Raw genomic sequence first — 22,099 nt, 5'->3', positions numbered from 1 at the left:
AATAACTCAAAATTAAAAGAGATGAGCTTCTGTTCAGGAATCTTCATCAAAAGAATATGCCAAGTGCAATTACGTGATCTTTTCAAGACGAGAATTCAAACAACACTCTAGTCACCCAAAAAAATGCTTCACTATTCTATTCATAAAGAAACACTAAGCATATACTGATACTAGAAAGAACAGATCTTAAAAGTTTATTGAAATAATTCCATAATATCTCTATTTGCTAAATATTGTTTCTTCAAACACTTAATACAAGTCTGCAAGTATTATACAAGTTTACCTCTGTCTTCATTAAAAAATTTCTGCAATGTCTTCCTTATGCCTATTACCAAAAGCTCTATATCAAGCAATTAGCTCTGAAAGATAAAATCTTGGTTCAGCAAACATGATTTTTTTTTATATTCTCATTCATATCATTTGAGAAAAAAACAGATAAAGGTATTGAACTTTACAAATTTTCTTACAGCTGCTCATCTGTATTGCAACTGCTAGAAAGGCATCATTAAGGAAAACATGAAAAAAAGTAACATGCTTGCCTTAAAAACTTCCCTTAAAGAGTTATCCCTAACACTAAGAGGTCCCATTTACCTTTGAACCATGCAATTGCACTTCAAATACTCCTTCCCTGCACAGCAGTTTTAATAGTGGAGGATTAGCATTATTATTACTTGTGCTTTTGCTTCCGGAGATGGCTTTTCAGTCAGGAGCACCTTTCATCATTTCACAAAGAATTTGGTTTTAGGAGACTCATCCAATCTGTAATGGTCATGTCAAATCACCAGTTTATAGGTGCCTAAAGAGAGATTGTCTATTTGTGCTTAAAAAGGAGAGGAGAGTTAAGGGAAGGCTGGGCTCCACATTCGGACAGAGATATACATATGGTGCAGGAACATATAGCTGTGACAGGAGCACATGAAATACCATAGCAGATAGGGCTCATGGTGCAATCTGTCTGGGCTGGTACTCTTGTCCGTGACCTTTGCTTACCAGATGTTTCAAGGGACACAGGAAAATCAGTCCGAAGAAAAATCCTTCCAGGCACCAGTCATTTAGTCAATCTTACATAAAATCCCCACAAATCAAGCATATAAATCTCAGAAAAATCATTTGAATAACCCCCAGCCAGGTATGGCTGTTCTGAATGGGCATGAATATGTTGTGAATTTTGTTACTAATAATTGTTATGCATATTGTATGATTTTGTTCAATTTGATTATAGAAGTTGCTGGTAGCAGTGATACTAGAAAAACAGTTCATTGGAAATAAGTTGCAGGCTGAAGAGTTGGAAGTACTGAGTGAGGTTTTTCTTTTGTTATCATGATTATGTTTATGCTTAAGAAACGATATTAAAATTTAAAATATTCAGCCTTTCAACACTTATAGAAACATTAGCACAGCATTTCACTGACTAATCCACTTAATATTAGCATTGCAATCAAGTCAGAAATTTATCATTGATACGTAGCTTCAGAACCCCATAAACTATCTTTAGAGGAACTTAAAGAATCAGTTACTCTCAGGACACTATAAGCCATGAAAATTAATTCCAATCTAAACTTTATAGAGGAATCACAAATCAAATACAAATGCCATTCAAAAATAGTCTTCATTTTTCTGAAGGTAATATAATCCAATGGTTAAAGGAGTATATTTTTGCATATGTATGTATTTTTTGATAATGATACATTGTTAGATGGGAAATTATGTATAGCAGTTTTAATAAAAATCCCAACATGCATATCCAATATTCACACTTCTGATGTCACACACTAAGTTAGAGAAAGAAAAAGAAGTGCATATAATGGAGCACAAAGTCAAATATCTAACACAAAGCATGACTTAAAAAAAATTTACACAATATGTTCACTGCTGCAGAGGAAACATGCTCCATGTACACATGCCATTTGTCATTTTTATGTATTGAAATAAGCTTTAACAAGGTTAGAATCAACAAGAAATCGAATGGAAGGTCTGTTTCCCAGTACATTAGGAGTGGGAGAAATGTCATTTCTTACATAGCATGCTTTGACTGCTAGTAATCCCCTTTTAACAATAGGAGTTTTAGACCAGGGCCATGTGCTGTAATTTAAAAATAAACTGATAAAGGCTTACTGTGACCCGTAAGTCACAGCATAACATGCCTTTTTGTCCCTACACAACAATAACAACAATTTGGCTGCAACTTAGAATATATCTTTTCATTTTTTAAGGAAGTGAAATAGTTCATTCATAAGATAGGATTAAAGTAGATTTTTGAGTTCACCATATCTTCAGTAAGATTTCTTCCTAGTATTTCTTCTCTTGCATCTCTACCCTCTAGTAAAATACAAAAAGCAACTATCTAATTCAACATTTTGCCTCAAAGGAAAATTAAAAGGATGCAGAGAATTCTGAAAAAGGATCATAGAATGCTGTGAAAAATGTAATTTTAAAAAGGAAAAGAATACAGGATGAAAAAAACTTCCCTGAAACCTACAGGTCTCTAGACACACCTGCAGAATCTCAATTCATATACTGAGTGTTTGAGGCTCGGCCACGGGAAAGAAGCCTTTTAAGAATGTACTTAAACATGTGAATACAAACAGAAATCGGAAAAATGAGCAAAACTGACTGTGTTAAATAACACCACACAGTATTAACTATGGATTGGCACAGGAAAAATAAACTGAACCCTTTTAAAAGAAATCTTTCAAAAGAAATATATTCCTTTTCTACCGCTGAACAAAATATCAAAAGTTATCTTGGGATTACAATGAAGTTCCCCCTCATTTATTTAGATTTAGAGGTATTACTCGAAAAAGGATTTTGATGACAGTCTTACTTATAAAGTATTAACTTTAATCAATCTCACTGTTAGGTAGGAATAGAGAAGAACGGACAAATTGTGAGTTAATTTTTTTTAAAACAGTGTATGCTTTGCATTTACTAAGAATCAGGTTACTAGATCCCAATACTGTTAACTGAGTCCTCCTATTTAAGGCTCCGATGTAGAATCAGATTCCTTAAGCTTATTTATTTAAGAAATAAATTTTTAAACAGAATGCCTACAGAAACAAGCCTTACATGATCATGCTGTGCACATATCATTCTACCCTTAAAACTTTCGACCCCACCGGCCACTTTTATAAAATCTGACAGTAAGCTAGAAATCTTCACAATATTATTAAGTTCCACAAATTTCATGAACAGTAGTAACCAACTGGGGAAGAATAGCCCAAACTGGTGCCTCACTTAAGGGAAGGCAGGCAAGACTCAGCCACTATTCAGTTTATTTGGCCGAAGCCACGTGGCTGGCCAGCAAGTTCGTACGTAAGTGGATTAACAGCAACTCTTCCTCCGTGGGGACTTCACAGGTAGCCTACTACTATGTCATGAAATGGCTGGTCTTAAAATAAATATTGCAAGCATTGCACAAGTAAAACTACAGACCCACAAGAATTTGCAGCTTGGACCTACAATTACTTGTCCAAATTGAGTCTGGCTCTTCTGATATATAAGGAATAGTATGTGACAATAATCAATAGTACTGGACAGTTAAATGATTCTCCTTCTTCAGGTTGTTAATATTCTTTATCACTAGGCCTCCAAGCAATTCATCATACCATATGCTTCACTGCATGCCACTGGAGCAATAGTTTTTCTGCATATTTCTCTCTGTGTACATTTCTATGCATGAAAGAACAAATATTGAGACTATCTGACAGTCTCCATTTTATTTTACAGGTCTGTTCCAACACATTTAACCACAAGGCATATCTCCTCTCTTACCTCCCCTTCACCCTGCCCTGTCAATGACCTCAAACCCAATTTCAATGAACCATCCCCTGCCAGTAATCAGAAATAATTCTGCCTCAATGATGGTTTGTTAAAGCCTCTCTTATAAAATAAATCACAGACATTTTCGAATTGTTTTGAACCATATGAGAACTTCTGGATTTCAAAAATCATTCAGCAGTGACCTTAGGGATGCTGGATGTAAGCCAAAACTGGAAGTAAAATCATGTATTTGATTTGACATCCAGCCCTTAATTATAAATTTAACATAGGAGAACCATAACCTGAGCAATTTCTATGCTGCATTTTGAGAATGACTAAGTTATGTTGCTCTCCAAGACAGAGAGGAAGGATTTAATAATCATCCCCACTTGACATCACTGCCTTTTCTCCTTGCAGCCTCTATAGAATGGCACACACAGTACATGAATTTAACAGCACAACTTTCACAAAACAATGCATGGAATTTACCTGTAAAGAACTCCAATAAGGATGCTTAAGTACTTTTTACCTGATCAAAGACAGATCCACAAATGGATTCAGATTCCCAGCTCCTGCTGATTTCCTAAATCATTAATCTTCAGTTTACAATGGTCTTTAGAAACCCAAGAACTTATTTTCCAGATATATGAACAGGGAACCTGGTTAGTACGTTTTATTTTGAGTCTGCAATTCTTCTTTAATTTCACATGAGAGATTCTGGTATCTTTTGTGTTCATTCTAATGCCTGAAACAGAACTATATGATAGACTGAAATTCTGGATGAGAAGCAAAAACAAGCAAAAATGGACTCCATTTTAATCTGGATAAACAATTTAACATGTAACTAATGCAATGTAAAACTGCTATTGATTTAGAGAAGGAGAATTCATACAAAAGTGTCTGCCTCAATAAAAAAAGGCATATAAAACAAAAAGCTCTGGGCTGCTAGACACAAACTGTAGTGTGTCTTGCAGGAGTGTCAAGTCTTGGCAAGCATCCAGTTGCTGAAACACTGCCAGGCACATCAGATATATATTAATGTAGGCTAATCTGTAAAAAAAAAAGCATTCTTTTATAAATATTTTTTTCTTTGTAAAATCATCAGTCAACTTCCTAGCTGAGCACCATGTGGCTCAGCTTAAGAAATCCTCAAAAATGCTTCAGTGTCTACAAACCACTGACTTATTTCACAGGCTTGGTGCCTTTCAGTGCCCATTGTCCTCAGTATTTGCTAAAGTTATTTGGCTGGCTGTCAGCAGCTAATTCTGATTTGTAACTTGGGAAACCAGCAGCAGGAGGTTGCTCAGACCTGACTTGTGCCAACCTCAGCACCAATCAGCCAAGGTGCTGACTGCCAGTAAAGAATTTTTCGCAGTTTGTACTATTTTATAGGAACAACAGGAACATATAGGACCACCTAAATGTCTGTCAGAAAAAAACCCAAGTAACACAGGCATCTTGTTATTTAGCCCACCACAAACTTCATCGAAAAGAAAGCAAAATAATACACATTTTTTTCAGAAGTTGTATTTCCCAATAAAGGTAAACACCTAACAAATACAAGTTGACTTGCATTACAAGAGACAGATATCGTAAAAATAAACTGAATTACAGAGTTTCCAGAAGACTCTTATAACAAAGCAGTAATTTTAAAGAAATTATAAAGATTGAATATTTGACTGTCGCATTAGTTTTATATATATATATATAAAATATATATTTTGTGTGTGTATATATATATATATGTATATATATATATATATATAAAAAGAATGTTTAAGGTTATTTCTACACATAAAAGAAGCTCTCCTGATATTCTGTGGAGCCTGTAGATTCTATCCCCAAGAGTTAATCCCTGGAGGATTCCCATGTATTTAATAGGAAAATGGTACTTTACTTAAGCATCTGATCTTCAGAAGCGCAAAGGTCTCTGGAGTCTAATCCAAAGCATTCCAATGTCATTATTAAAATGTATGTCCTGATTTTATAAAATATATTAAAGCAATATATTATTTCTACATAATTTTACAATGTCAGGATGAAGATCTTAGCATTGATTAAATCAATGGGAGAAAATATAAACAATTTTTCTCTAGTTGCAACTATAGGATGAATTTCTTGCAGTCAAATTTATGGAGCATGGGGGATTGGGTGGCTCCAGGTAATGGCAATAATGCATTTCATCTCAGAGTCAACAGTTTGAATTCAGTCCAATTTAGAGGTGACTGTAAAAAGCTAAAAGATTTTTGATGGCTTAAACATTGCCAACTTGCCATCTGGATCAAGTTCTAAACAAAGTACTAGTTTAGAGAAGCAATAAAACCTTACTGCATAACTGCTTTAGCTCAGACATGTCCACGCAAGCTGGCTTGAGGCAGTGATCCCACACATCCATAGGAGAACAATACTAATAGCAGGAACTCAGTAGAAATCAGAAAACCTGGACAAATATTCTGGTGACCTGAAGTTCTGGTAGTAGTAGTAAAAAGGACGACTTATTTCAAGCTAGATTGTGTACACCTACATGAGCTGCAAGCACAGCTGTGACTGTAGCGCGGTCATATTTAATTTTCTTTAAAAATCGCTCTTTAAAAAGAGTCACATCACACACACAACATTATTTGTTGATGAATGATCTCAGTAAATAACATGGCTCTTACACTGCGAAGAGCACTTAATTAGCTCTCCTCCAAATTGCGAACACTCCATGGCTATGTCATCCATTGGAGATATGCTTCCTATTTCAAATAATGAATGTATTTTAGAAACAAGAAAATAAAGTGTTTTTAAAAGAGTGCACTTCATCTTGTTTCTGTTTCTATAACTAAAAAGTCAGTAGATAAGTCTTCTTCTTAGCCTAATTGCTTCTGACGTTAGGAATGCATTTGATCAGTCTACCTAGTGCAACCTACTCTTTATAAATATCCACCCAAAGCATCTTTCCTTAAAATCTCACACTCAAACCATCATTTTGGACATTGGAAATGAAAAGCATATAAATGTTAGCTTTTGATGGGCACATTACTCTGGACTAGTTATTCTATAGGAGATTTCTCCTTCACCTTTTCCTTCAGAGACATTTTTCTAAACTGAAATTTTGACACACAATTCTCAGTACTGCTTCACTCTAGAGACAGGACTCAGCAGACAGCTGACAGATACCTCTTTATCCACCCCCAATTCTCCTTTGCAGACAGAGCCTAATAACTAAGCCTACTTTCACAGGCCAAGGCCAAGTCCTTTGTTTCTTCAATCCCTTGTTTTGCTTCTAAGGGTGCTGCCCTACAGCAGCTTAAAGTTATCTAAAACGGGTCTACAAAGGTCCTGCTCTCCTGTCTACCTGCTGCATATCTATCTTATGCTGGCACTAAACTAAACAGCAAGCTGATTCAGTTGAGCATTTATTTTGTTATTATTATTAGCTTTCTGTTGAGAATCAGCACTCTGAAATGGTCTTCTGTTTGGCTGCACAACAAGAAATGCCATCAGAAAAGGCAGCTGGAAGGAAAAGCACGTGGCAGTGGCCAGCCCTGACAGTGCTCAGTGTGAACTGCTGGAGATAAGCACCCTTAGAAAGAAGTAAGAGATGCCTCCAGAAAAAAAAGAAAAAGAAAAAAAAAAGATTGCATCTAAAACAGTTGTAACACTTTGCCAAACACTATTTCTCTTCCCTTACACTGCTATGCAGTGAAATAAAGAAACACATTGATTAATCCTTCTCCCCTCTAAGCCTACACTCTCCATCCTCATAAAAAGGTTACTTTTAATCTGGATTAGCTAGATGTTCACAGAGCAGCCAGACAGTATGTCATCTTAGGGGACAGGGCAGTATAGGACCAGTATAAATGGCCAGAAGCAGGAGAAGACTGAAACTGCTTTGAGCAGAGTGCTGGCTGCTGTTAGATGTGAAAGTAAAGCCTTAGTTTTGCCTGTTCTTTTTAAAGTTTCTTTTCCCCTTAAATCAACTACAAACCATCCTAGATTAGATCATTATTTGTTTGACAAAAATAGCTATTGTGTTGCATTTAAAGGCTCAAAAATTTCAGCTGTCACAGCATTTTTAGATTATTTTTAATTATACATATGAATGGAAAAAAAGGATCTAGGAAAAGTTCTGTAGTAACTGCAATGCCAAGTTCAAACATAGAATGGTGCAAATCAAATCAGGTGGGTACTATAGCAAAAGACATGAATCACTTAACTTTTCCATTTCTGGTATAAAACCATAAGCCTACCAAATTTCAGTGTGGTTTGTTTTAATAATTGATTTGCTGCAAAAAACATTCTGCATAAAGGATGTATCTGTTAAGTATTTAAAGTACTTAATTTTAAGTATTTAAATATACTATGAAGGATTTAAAATATGAGAGATTAAATACATTTGAGACCAAATTGAAAGTGTTATATGTAGGTGAATTTTAGATTTTATTCTGAAACCATTCTATCTATATTCTTAATGAAATTCCCTTCAGTGTTTATGTAAACTTGTATTTGAGATTTTCTCAATGTTAATTACATTTCCTTAGACCCATGTGAACTCGCACATTCACTACAGTTCTTTGAAAACTTCAATCAGCACATGGATAAGGGCAATTTAGGCAAAACGGTGCACATAGACTTTTGAAAAGTTTTCAAATATCCTTCACCAAAAACTGTTAGAGAAAGAAGTAACTCTAGGATAGATAAATTGATGCCTCTTGTGGATTATTTTGCTACAGATAGGAAGCAAATGTTAGAAATAATGTGTCATTTTTCACAATAGAGAGAAGCTACTAGATTTGTACCAGGATTAGTGTATTCAACAGTTAAATGATCTGAAAAAAAGCGTGGAAGAAAAGCAACACAAGAAAATTTTCTAATGATACAAAATTATCCATGGTAAGTCAAAGCTAAATTCACTGTGAAGAGTTGCAGAAATTATATAGAAGGAACAGGTGATAATATGGCCAGCGAAATGCTATGCAGATAAACACAAAATGACACACCAAAAAATAAGTAACCTCATAAACAATAGGCTCTAAATGATGTATTACTGCCTAGAATTCTATTCCATCATTCTTTCATAAAAAACACCATAAAGAAAATTATGATAAAGTTGACATAGGAGACGAGACTAAGTAGTAGAGGGAGAACTCTTCAGCTTGAACAAGACAGGGGTGAAGGAGAACACAACAAAGTTGTACAAAATCACAAACGCGCAGAAAAGAGAAAAAGGAAAATGATCATGCAGTTAGTTTCACTGTTCTGAAACCAGAAATACAATTTAACCAATGAATTTCACAGTCAGTAGGCGTAAATAAAAAGAAAAGTTTTCACACAATATATGATTCAAATAAGAAGCTCATTGCTATAGGTTGCTGCAGAGACTAGAACAGTAAGAGTCAGTAGGTAAATTTATATTTATATATTTGTGTTGCAACTGCTGATGTGGAAGGGTGCTAGAAGCTGGGAGGCTATGCAAGGGGGTGCCTTCACCTTGAGTTTTCTTACCTCTTACCTTCACTCGCATAACCATGGCAGTTGTTTGACTTGATACAGCAATTCTTATTCACTTTACATACTTCAGATGTAAACAAGGCAGAAGAAAATACAAAGTTAACTGATTACAGATGTTTTTATGATTTTGAATCCTTGATTTTATAATAAAAGACAGTCTACTGAATAGAAATTTCAAAGATAGCTACAATTTTCATATCCAAGTTATTCCATGTTTCTGTCTTGATTCAAGAAAATTTTCAGCTTAGATAAGACAAGCCAGGGAATCCTTTCTTCTAATATAAATTCAAGTATTTGTATGGAGTTAGGTTTGTCTCAAATGCCTTGTCAACCTCAAAATACAAACCAACTTAAAGTCAAACTGAAGCGTCACATTAGGAAAAATTGAAGAAGTAAGCAAGGTCTACCTAAGCACATATTAATTAAGCCTTATCTAAACTATACCACTTTTCCTAAAGAAAGGAAATCTTTCTTTTTCAGGTATTAAAATAATTGCATTTGAAAAACTGAGGCATACAAAGACATGCAATTAGGATGCTTAAATGTTGGTGTTTGAATTCAGTCTGGTGATGCGTATCGGAATACGGTTTGGCATCTAAGCAGAGTATGGACATGCAAAAACAATGAGAATAACGTGCCGCAAAGCATTAAATGATACAAGCATGGGAAAGAACATGAACAGTGAGTGCAGACAGCTGTGCCACCTGGATTCATGAAATAAGATGACCGCCACTTTGTTTATTTTATTTCAAGTAAAAAGAGCTGCCAAAAACTAAGAGGTTTGGGCTTGCTGGAAAAATTCTCATCCAACTGGGATGATTTTAGATGAAAGAAAATAGGAACTGTGTAATTATATACACTTACCTTGACAAATAGAAAGCAATCTGTGATTAGAACATAGTAATTAGTTACAAAATGCTTCCCATGGATTTAATTACCCATCAGTCTACATGTTTCTTAATTACTTTTATCTCATTGCATCAGTAAAAATTTCTGCCTGAGGCAACTGCCACTCACTTAGTTACACAGCTTCTAGATTTTACAGGGAATACACTATAGCAACATGGTCAAATAATGCTAGAATTACAGTTGAAATATCATTTGTAAGGAATTTCTCCTCGATTTTCTTTGGGAAAAATTTTCTTAGGTTTGAACTCAGCCCTAACTTTATTTTCTATGTAAGTGTGCTCAGAAAGTTTAAAATACCTCATATGTCGCTTAAAAGAAATCCAAAGCAAACTCACAGCTTAAACAAAAACAAAATTCACATAAAAAATGATTCATCGTAAAACTGTAAACCTAGTTTATGGGCACAGACTTCTCAGTGAAACATATGAGATTTCTAAATTTGTATCAAATCCTAAGAAATAAGAACTTCTCAGTGAGTAAAATAGATGCCAGAAGAGATTTATGTTCACCGTTTACATACAAATCAAGCAGCAAAACATCCTTCTACTAAAAAAAAAAAAAAAAAAAAGCTGAATTAGGGTAGACTAAGTTATCAGGAACAATTTTCTGCCTCTATTACCAATAACAGCCTACTCTTTGGCACCAGCATTAGTTAAGGTCAAAAGAGATAATTAAGCCACCTAACCTGCAAAGAGCAGGCAGCTGTTACAATTCACATGGACAGAGAACAACAGAATAATTAAAAAAACTGAATCCAAAGCAATAGTTGCAGAACTAATAATTACATTCAATTTTTCTATTTGAAGCACTGAAGGGTTGATTCATTTGTTTATATTTTGAGGGTTTTTTGGTATAGGTATCTTTGCTGAGGTTTCATGCATCCTGCCCTGACAGCAGATTCTCTGCAGCAAGAACTTTATCTTTTTACCTACCCATGAAATGCTGGCTACACTGCTCCCAATATATATTAAATAACTATCGCACAGTGTAGAAATTAAAAAAAAAAAAGCTTATTGTGACAAAACTCATTTTTATCATATTTAAACTTTTCAAAATTTATGAATACCAGAAGTGTACATATGGTTTAAACAGAAAATGTGAAAATTATAAAAATAAATATATTTTGCAATGGGAAAATTGGGAAAACACAAGACTTATTCTAGCAAAGAACAAAAGCAAAACCCAGGTTCCTTTAGGAGACGGTAACACATTTAGTTACCATATTTTTTCCCCCCCAAAATTGTCCAGTTTCCTAAATGACATGCTACAGTCATGAAGCTTGATTAAAACAATACTTTCTATAATGAAGGGTTTTTTTGTGTGATGAGTATACCCTAGTGGACTTTATGTTTCTCAGTATACCAGTACTTTTATTATTTCTCTTCTACCTTATTATTTCAGATAGCATAATTTTTATATTATTTTTGCATGTTTATGAATAAATGAACAGAATGAAAAGGTTAAATATTGGTCCACAGATACTATCTTACTGTGTACTTTCCTAAATGTTTCTCTATCATTTTAACAGTTTGCATATTTTTTGAAAAATTTTAATGTTGTCAAAAAAAGACAATGCCAAATACACCCTTAGTCCTATGAATTCAAATTTCTGTAAAAAAAAAAAAGTCTCTCTCATATTGTGTATCTTTTGCATTTCTAAAATAACACAGCAGTTTAGATTTATTTCCTCTTAAATAGAGGTATCGAAAATATCTCTATGATAGTAAAGGGAAAGAGGGCTGAGTACAAGCTTCCAGAAAGAATAAAACCTAGGTTCCGGTTTTGCAGTCATCATTGAAAGCAGCTCCTGATCAAAGGCAATGCAAAACAAGGAAAAAATACACAAATGTTATTTTGACATCAATTGACAAATAAACATTTAACATATAACATTCTGCAAGTGTTATTTTGACATCAATTCGTTTGAAATAAAATCATGAGCTACCGTACTCGATAAACGAGTGAAATCCGAAACAAGTATTAAAAATGAAATGCGTTCACAACCAGTCTCTACGCATCGGCAGCGGTGCCCACGACATCTTTCACAGACACAGCAATATTGACCGGTAAGGTCAGCTAGGCAGAAGAAAGGCAGGAGCCACCATCATCTGCCTTCTCCTTGGAAGGTCTAGTCCGCCATGCTTGCCTGCCATCACAACGCCCTTCGGCCTGGCTCTTTTACACCTCCCTAGCAAAAATCCCCAGCTCCTGATGTGAGCCTGAACGTACATGTCTCAATTGGACTGTCATCAAAAGCCAGATTTTCCACTTTGCTTTAGTAGTTAAAAATCAATGAGCAAAGTAATCTTAATGTGCAAAAGTTGCAGGTCTGTTGAATTATTAATAAGCAATACAACTGTATGTTTTTGTTCACCATTCTTCACTGCACTTGCAAATGATTTCAAAATGAAAGGTGCTGAAGCATGAAGATTGTAGGCAGCCATTGCTTTTTGAAATCACAGGGCAGGGAATTGGTGGAATTTGTGCCTGCTTGGGTTATAATCAGACATTGTGAACTTTCCTTGAAAGCAGACTTCAAATTCACAGGGGTCCCCAGCCTTCAGTCAAGAAAATGCTTGAAACGACCTCCATCTGCCATTTTAATGTATTCTTCCCAAAGACTTCCATAAATATTTAATATAAGAAAGGCACTGTTTAAACACAATGAATAGCTTACGAAATTAAAGTTGGCTGATGGATTACATGGTATAATACATAGTAAACAATGGTAGAGAAACCATAGGCAGAGCCACACACTTTTCTTCTGCTCTTCAGCTAAATGAATCTGAAAGGAGTGTGAAGGCAAATTTCATGATACTCTGTTAAAGATATAGCAAGCTTATGCGGCCTTAAAACAGAACGTGTTCCAAATCTCCTATGTGCATGGACACACAACAGACACTTGTCCGATGCGCAAATGTGTCGGTTGTAGAGACAACGTATCCAGAATCTTTTCTTTTTCTGAATTGCTTCTTAACAGCACAGTACGGGCTCCCTCCCCACACTCTTCAAAGAGCTGCAATGAGAAAGCCACAAAGACAAAGCTCTGCCCAAGGTTTTAAGAAGTTGAGACTTAAAGTGGTGCCTAATTAAATGATCTGATTTTGAAAAACACTAGGCATCGCATAAGACTAAAACCATGGCAAGTGCTTTTTGCAGGCTGCCCGGCACACAGCCTGAACCAGTACGCATCGCGTCAGCCGCAGAACAAATCTGTCAACATAGCACACCCCGACATTTTTTTCACACATCTGCACTAGATACAGCTGTGGCTTTCTGGAAAAGCAGTCATCTGTAATATAGGCAATTCCCAAATTTATATCTTTGCAATTGAGCTTAGTAAGGTATGCTTCCCTCTCTGGGTGCCTGTTTGACATTAATATACAGATATATGCACACACACACGCACACACACACCTAAACAGGTAAATATATATGTTTATGCCAGCACATGCACTATTTCAACTGCTTATAATATCTGAAACAGCTAAATATAAAAGGACAAATATTACATTGTTTATTTTTCAAAAAACTGCAGAATTTAAGATTTTTTATTTTAAGATTCAGATATTCAGATATCTGTACCACATCCTTCACTCCAATATAAAACAGTGTTGGTTTATCAGTAACTAACAAATGAATATGCAATAAACATACTTTGAAAATGATCCCTTGTTCTTTTATGCGTACATTCATATATACAACATACATGCAAGTACACAGACATATGACATGATATAACTTTAATAGATAGTGGTTTCTGGGACGGACCTGAATGTGTTAGAGGGTCCAAGATGATAATCAAAACAGCACTGTAAGTGCTCCTCCAGTTTTCAGTCCAACCAAAAGCAGCAGTAGATCCTAATACAATATGGAGTTGAAAGACAGGTTTGTGAAAGTCTGTTCCTCGCAGTTTTAATTACAGGAACATATTGATGATTGTTGGTCAAAAAAAGGGGATGGGGAGAAAGGGAAGAAATCATATCAGTATTTCAAAGAGGGAGAGTAAGAAAGAATAACTGAGAGCAGGCAGAAAACTTGAGAGGAGACAGCGCAGAAGGAATGCAGAAGACACAGTTAAATAACAAAGGTTATGATTCTGGTGTTTCACAGTGGCTCAGAGTACTAAATCTGATTTTACTGTTGACCCTGGAGAGTAAAAACATTCTCCAGTTGCTCAGACTCATCAAGCAGATCATAAAAATTAAGATCTATAGAGATGCCCCTACTTAGAGGGGCAACTGCTCTTTATCATCTTTCACTGCAATTAATTCAAAATACTTAAAGAAGTCCATGAACTAGGAAATTACTGCTTTCAAGAAAAGATTACAATATTAGATAGCAGTGGCTTAATTTGCATTGCAGACAAGAAAATCTTGAAAACTCATTAATTTTACAACAGAATCATCTACAACTCCTTATTTCATTACCTTGCTAACATGTTTCCTGCTTAATACCTTCATTCTGGAAAAGGAGCCTTGCTTTTCTATTATAAGAAGCAAATGATCTGGCCCAGCAAAACTATCTAGCTACATTCATTTGGGATGAGGCTCCTGTAAGTCCACAATGAATAAATGGCTAGCTACAATCACCAGCATACTGGTGCTCAAAAAATATGCAAGTTTTAATATCAAAGAATATTACTTATACCTTACTTCCTTTTCAAGACGTTTGTAAAAAGCTAATCGTTTTAAGTGCCAGAAAAGGTCAAACTATGTTACACTGGCAAAATACTTATTTACTTTTCATTCCTTGCAAGTGACATATTTAAACCTCACCTTGGAGAATTAAGCAATTATAATCTTTACAAGATTAACAGATGACCCGAACAAAGCTCCCAAACAACTGGCTTGTCCTAAACTGGGAAGTAACTTGGTTCTCTTGCTGGCAGAAGTTATCCACTTTGAAAGAGATGGAGAGCAACGGAGCAAAGCTGCGTACGCCCTCCCTGCTCACAGGGCAGGCCGGTCACAGAAGTGGTGCTCAGTAATCACCGCTTTAACGCAGTAGTGCTCAAACATGCGATTTACAGAAAGAGGAATGCTTAACCTCCAAATGTGTGTCAATTTTATTCTGAGTTAGAGAAAAATAACGGAGCATTATCTTTCCTAGTAGGACGTTGCCATCATAACTGAGTAACATACCATGACTTCGCACTTATGTAATTCTGCCAATCTAGAGAATTTGAAAAACTATCTTCTGGGCCATAAAATGCGAATTCTCCCTTTCATCAGAAGTCAGAGAAAACAGATTCAACAGTGAAGCTGGGGTTAGAGTGCATGTAGGTGTTCAGGGCTATTCTGAAGATGCTGCACCTGGCTTCCAAGAAGCTCCAGAAGCAAAAAATATGCCAGTAAACCTCAGATAAATGGAAATTTCTGAAAATGACCAGTACTGAATAAAACTAAATATGCTGCTGAAGAACAAGAAAGTAAAATCCCAACAACACCAAAGGTAAAGGTGTTTGGCAGTATTATGATCATCCAAAACTCAGAACAATTGGAAAAATACTTATTCAGAAACCATTTCTGCCCTGAATAAAAGTATCTATTAAGTTTTACTGACTTATGAATCAAAATCTATCTTTCCCCTTCAGATCCATATCCAGTAGACAAATCCTTTAGACATCCTTTATCTGATTTGTGGAGTAGTGGAGTTCCTCAACAGACCTCTAACTTCCCAGTATTCTGAAATGATATATTCTGTAAGTAAAAATGATGCTAAAAAAATCAAATTCCCAAGATACTTGGGAATAACTGATGATAAATGCAATTAAAACACATTGACTTCAGAAAAAATAATAAAATTCTTTATTAATAAAGTTGCCACTGAATAACTTGTTGGTTTCTCTCTGATAAATTCTAGACTATACCTGAGTAAATAGTCTCCCCATCCCCTCTCCTTTTTAATTTGTTTTCAATTTACCACTCTTTTGGAAAAGTGACCCTATTATTACTCAGCATCTCCCTCTGGTGGTATAAATTTCTGTTTAATCAGAAGCAATTGTAGTAACCAGATTATTCCCTTCTTTTAAAGCAAAATAGTGTCTGGGATTTCCATTATTTTCATCTCATCCTTCTTTCACTCAGCTTCTCATAACTAAAACTGTCTGACACAACTCTCTTTTTCCCCTTTTCTCCCATCTCCCTGCCTCTTTTCTCTGGCCTTCAGCTATAACCATGAAAATCCATCAGCTTAGTAAGATAGGGAATTAACTGTAGAAGCAGAGAAACTCTCTTCAGATTTACATATCGCAAACATTCACACTCTAACACACTGTATTTCTTCAAATATCTGTTACTTTGGTTGCTCTCCCATGAATTTTTGTTAGTGGGAATAACAAAAGTCTAAATTGCGGGTACTCAAGCAGTCACAGGGCATGAAGACTTACACTTACATAGAAGGAAAAAACCCAAAGATCTGCAACGAAATGTGCAGTTTTTACTACAACTGTTACTAAGAAAAGGTGCTGGAGGGAACAGCTGGCAAAAGACTGAATGAGCCAGTAGCAGTTCTCAGATATCCAAAGGATGTCAACATGTTTACTCATCTAATATACAGCCACGCGCATTCCTGTAATACAGCATGGAAACCTGTACTAGCATCAAAATCTCATTCCCATAACAAATAAAACTACTGAATCGTGCATATGACTATCAAATTTGCTACATGTCATGTTTCTCTGTCTCTACTGTGTATATGCTTTGTCCTTATAGGGGTCACTTTCCTGCCATTATTTTTTATGCGTACAGAGCTCAAACAAGTTCTGATGCTTTTTGCACCTTGGAGGAACAATGCCAAAGTTGCAAAGGACACAGAGCAAAGTTTCGAGAGCCTCTCTACTACTTACACACTTTTAATTATTAATGGCGTAGCAACTTACACCATTACAGATGTATACAAAAACCTTTTCCAATATGTCATTTTCCTTAACTTTATTATACTAAAATTATTACCTTTTCCTAACACATACAAATAGCTTCTAGCATTGAGATTCACTTCATATACGTTAAATGATCCCTCAGAGGCCTACATGGCAGCATGGAGTAGAAAGCACTGCTGTGGCAAAAAGAAATACGTTAGAGTGAGAAATGAACCAACTAGACAGGTTGCTTCAACTCAGCTAGAAAATATTAGACAGTGGAATATTAGAGCATTCCAAGGTTTAGAAAAATACGGTAAACACCAGACACAAAAATAAAACTCTGATTGAAATGAGACAACCTCCTTCCAAATGTTACATAACGTTAGCAGCATCCTCCCCTTGCTTGGTTACTCCTGAGACACACGTCAGTGTGCCAGAGAAGCATCTATCATTAAACAGCAGAAAAACATAAAACCTATCACACTGTAGGGTGGTCTTTCTCTCAGGAAAAATGTCAGATCATTTTACTTTGATCCTCAAAAAAAACAAAACAAAACAAAAAAACCACACAGAACAGAAACGGACCAGGAAAACTCCTCCACCCTATAAAAATAATAAAGCACAAAGCCACACAACCTTCCAGTCCACAAAATAATCTCCAGTGAAAAATGTTCATTTCCAGGGGCACCGAGTAACAACCTAAGATTAAAAATGCTGGATCATAAATGTTGCAAACATAATTACATTTGGAAGCAGAAATTTCTGCTCTTAGCATTGATCGGCAAGGAAAAGGAAATATTATTTTAATAATGACACTTAATGACATGAGATTAATTATATGTGTAATTTTCAGTGTCTAAAAAAACTACAAGATTTTGTTTTGTCATGTCCAGAAGCCTGTAAATTGAACGTAATCAACACTATAATTAAGGTTTCAAAATAACTTCAACTGTAGTAGTTTGCCTTCAGTAATTAATTACTTTCCAGGAAAAATCATCTTTTGGGATTAATTGTCCATATTGTTTAGCAAACAACTGTGAGATTTTTTTTAAGTAAGTTTATATATTCTATGTAGAAAACAAATTTCTGCTCAAAGTTAATTTTTAAGTTGAAAAGCAGAAAAAGTCCCAGAAATTTCTTAAAAGCATGTGAATACAAATATTATTTTTTGAATAAGAAGTTGGTCACAGTTTTCTCAAAAGACAACACACTGCTGAACAGAAATCTGGAATGTGAGCAGTAACTTCTAGAAAACACAGCTATATTTAAAAAACAAAAAACAAACCAAACTGATTGGAAATACAAGTCAGATTGCACATTTTCAACAAAGTGCATATGCTTATGTGCGACTCTTTCAAAGTTCTAATCTTTCATTAAAAGTCAAGACTTCCCCATAGGGGTTTTAGCCAAATTAGATGATCCCCAGAACTCGAGAGCCTACTTTTCAGCCAGGCATCAACTCTGGACATAGAAAAAAAACGTTCCTCAATTCTTACAGGCCTACAGTGAGCTGGGAGAACAAATCTCACAATGTGGAAGTCTGTACAACTTTGCATGCGAAGAAGTAGCTAGAAATCCAATTGCTGTTTTGACAGCTGTATTTTAATGAAGACATTGAAATAAGTGGGTAATGGATTAGGAGAGTAAAAATGATCAAATAGAAGCCACTTTTCAAAAATCTGTAGATTAACTCTACTATTGCCTGTTAAGGATTTACAGCACCTCACAAAATGCTTCCCTCTCATACCCCCCCCCCCAAAAAAAAACAAACTGAGCAATTAACTCTTGAATTTGCAAAGATTCATTTTCCTAATACTAGAACACAGCTAGAAATGCATACTTAAAAAAAAAAAAAAAAAAGGCAAATGGGCAAATGAAATGTTTATATCACAAGTGTGTTCTCCTTGTTTTAAGCTTTAGCAGAAAAAAATCCAAGTGAAATAAGTTAAAAGGCATAGTTAATTACTCAGTAACGAATTAAATTTCCCTATTTAAAAAAATGGCCATTAGAGGTCTCAATACTATGCTAGTGTTAAATGTTTTTGGAAATCATATTTTAACAATGATTAAATCTTAGAAAAACTTTTTTCTTCTTTTTCTGTGCGACAAATTTTTATTGTAGAACTGTTAAAAGACTCCATCAAGCAAAAAAAAAAGACCCTGTAGAATAACTGATCCATAATGGTATTCAATCACCTGAACGTCAGTGAAACTAATGAGCAGTTGCACATAAACAGGCCCCTAAATGCCTTTGCAGGCCTTGTCCTTAGCTACTTGTGCTTTACTAGACACAGCGGGGCTGGTTTCTTTACACTGAAGGTGCACAACATGGCATTAGCAAGTAGTGGAGGCCGGACCACTAGGTTAGTTACGCAGCTGGCTGCACGTTCTCTCTTGAAGGCGCAAGGAAGTCTCCTGAAGTCGCAAACGGCTAACTTAAAGCTCAGATTAAGGGGAATCAAGCTCCTGCGCTCTAACCTGCAATTTAGCCCTCCAGCTAGCCTGTGGTACCCTGCCATGCCTCAGACACACGGCTGAGTTACCATATGAGCTGTAACGTTCATTTGTGAGAACTCAGTCCAAGGCAAATGCAAGATGATTCGATTCAGCTTCGTCATCGATGGGACAGTCTGAAACCTGTATCTGAGGCCTCTGTCTATGCTATAGCATATGGGGTTCTAGCCTACTCATAGTTGTAAAGCTAATATTTTTACAAAGAATAACCAAGAAAATTGCTATATGTACGTTAACAGCTTAGAGCTGTAAAAACCCATTATGGAGAAAGAAACATAAAATCAATATATTTAATATTAAAGCTAACATGAATTATATTTATAATATGGACAAAATATATAATTTATAATATGGACAAAATGGAAAGACTACATTTTATTTACATTGCATTTGCCTAATGCTTGGTCTTATATTAACTGCAGTCATCCTGATATTTCAGGGTAATCATCATAAAATTCTGATTTATTCCAATAACTGCAGTAGTGTCAGAAACACCTAGGAGGATCACCCAGGATTGAAGTCTTCAACAATAATTTGTGATTTATATTTTTGCTCTTCTGAAGTTGAAAATTTTTCCTGCTGTTTCTCCTGTTTTATCAAAATTATGTTTGTGTATTTTTAAATCAACAGTTATTTTTTAAAACACTGAAATCATTAGAATTTAATAAGCCAGTTAACTTTTTCAAACTTTCTAAATATTATGTCTTTCTATAAGCTTACCATCTTTCTTATCTGTTTGGTGCACCCAAATATGTGAACTCTTTTTTTTTTTTTTTTTTTTTTAATGGGGTGAACATTGGATTAAGAAGCACTACAACATCAGTCCAAAGGACACAATAAAATCTTTAAAAGGCAGGTAAAAAAAGACTAACTCTGGAGATTCAGAATAGTACACTGAAAAACTATTAGCCACTACAAAGACTATCCTATGATAGAAAACAGATGATAAACATAAGCCCTATAGTCTATTTTCTTCTACAGTTTCTTGACTCTCTTGTCCGAAAACATCAGTTGCAAGTAAATATTTTTAATAAATACCTTCCAATATGAAACTTGGAAAAAACGGTTGGATAAACATTACTTTAGATATAAATGCCTTTTAAATAGCTTTAAGATGAAGTATGAAGCCTGCTATGTAAAATCAAAATATCTCAGTTTTGTTGCTAGGACTTTTTAAGCAAGGTAAACAGTGATGTCTTTTGGTAAAGAAACACTAAAAATTGTTTCTGCAAACTGCAGATGCTTTCACAACATTCATCAGTCATGATGAAAAATTACATGGTAAAGAATCTTTCCATTGGCATATACATGTCACTACAATAACAAGGCCTGTATTAGATCACCTACAATAGTAGCAAATTATATACTATCAGAAAGAGTCTGCCAACACTGAAAAAAACCCACACAACTTGTGACAATAAAAAAATCTTAAACCCAAGGTCTAAAGACAACAAAAAGGAAACATTCTCTGAATTCAGCAGCCGGGGGGGGGGGGGGGGGAAGCAACAACAAAAAAAACTATCAGAAGCCACCTGACCTACACCAGTCTACACCAGTCAGTGAGTTATTCACAACTTACGAGCAGCAAAAAACTGTTTCAATGGCTGCAGTCTAAGACAAAAATGACAAGAATTGACTACCTATATCCTTTCCAGTAGTTACAGTATTCGACTGTAGGTACTTCCTTTTCCTCCTACCACAGGGCTTATTATTTATTTCTTCATTTTTTAGGATACATATGCCATTCAATACAATGAAATGCAGTATGGATTCAGTAATTCCCTGTCTCATACTAGACAGTGTGCATGATCCTTGGGTAGTTTCGTACATTTTAAAGTTTGGATAAAATAAATTTACACCTACAAATGGATTGTTTTAGATGCTAAGCCCTGTAGCTACCCCCAACAAACACCTCACAAGGAGTTTTAGCATTTGCACAGGGAGATTATCACAGTACGCTCCTCGACGCAGCACTGCTCACAGTGATAAAAAACAAAATGTGCCTTCCCCTTCTCCCTAGGGGTGTGCCTGATTCTGAACCATTAGCAAATACAACTCCATTATATGGGAAGGAAGTGGGAAATAATTGCGCTCTGCAGGTGTTCAAAAATACATTTTCACTAAGGGAGCAGATGCTTGAAAAGAAACGATTCAAGTAAGCACATGGCACCATAATCAGTCTTACTACTGTATTTGAAAGCAACCGTCTTCCTCTCAAATATACAAGTTACTTGGTTTTGGCATCACATGTATTTATTGCACCTGCAAGTGCTTGAATGTATTACACTTCTATGGCTTTTTTTTTTTTTTTTTTTTTTTACATTTTTTTAAAGCCACAGGACACAACAGATGACAAGGCAATGATGAGCAAACCACAACCCAGATCACATTAAACCTGGAAACTTCATTTGCCACAGGGAGTTGCCTAAAATTTATTTTAGTCTTTAAAGCCATTAATACATATAAAATGGCATGCAATGAACTGTGATTACCCTCATTTGAGATGTTTCTGCCACCATACACTGCCAATGTTTTCTTGTTACTATATTCTGCATA

General features: G+C 35.4%; 1 protein-coding gene across 5 annotated transcripts in view; it reads right to left on the bottom strand.

Moving 5' to 3' along the window:
* Positions 1–22,099, bottom strand: part of CDKAL1 (CDK5 regulatory subunit associated protein 1 like 1) — a 447,236-nt gene that overhangs the window by 181,043 nt on the left and 244,094 nt on the right. For 4 of the 5 annotated variants that reach the window (XM_067290903.1, XM_067290905.1, XM_067290906.1 and 1 more), the window contains exon 10: positions 13,936–14,025. The exons of the other annotated variant lie outside the window; for it this stretch is intronic. In XM_067290903.1, the coding sequence (XP_067147004.1) occupies positions 13,936–14,025 (90 nt within the window). The remainder of the gene's footprint in view (positions 1–13,935; positions 14,026–22,099) is intronic. 5 annotated transcript variants of the gene reach the window in all.

This window comes from Apteryx mantelli, chromosome 2, assembly GCF_036417845.1.
Source record: "Apteryx mantelli isolate bAptMan1 chromosome 2, bAptMan1.hap1, whole genome shotgun sequence".
NCBI classification, from domain to species: Eukaryota; Metazoa; Chordata; class Aves; order Apterygiformes; family Apterygidae; genus Apteryx; species Apteryx mantelli.
The sequence above is the reverse complement of the archived record's forward strand: the minus strand, read 5'-3'. Positions and strand labels throughout refer to the sequence as shown.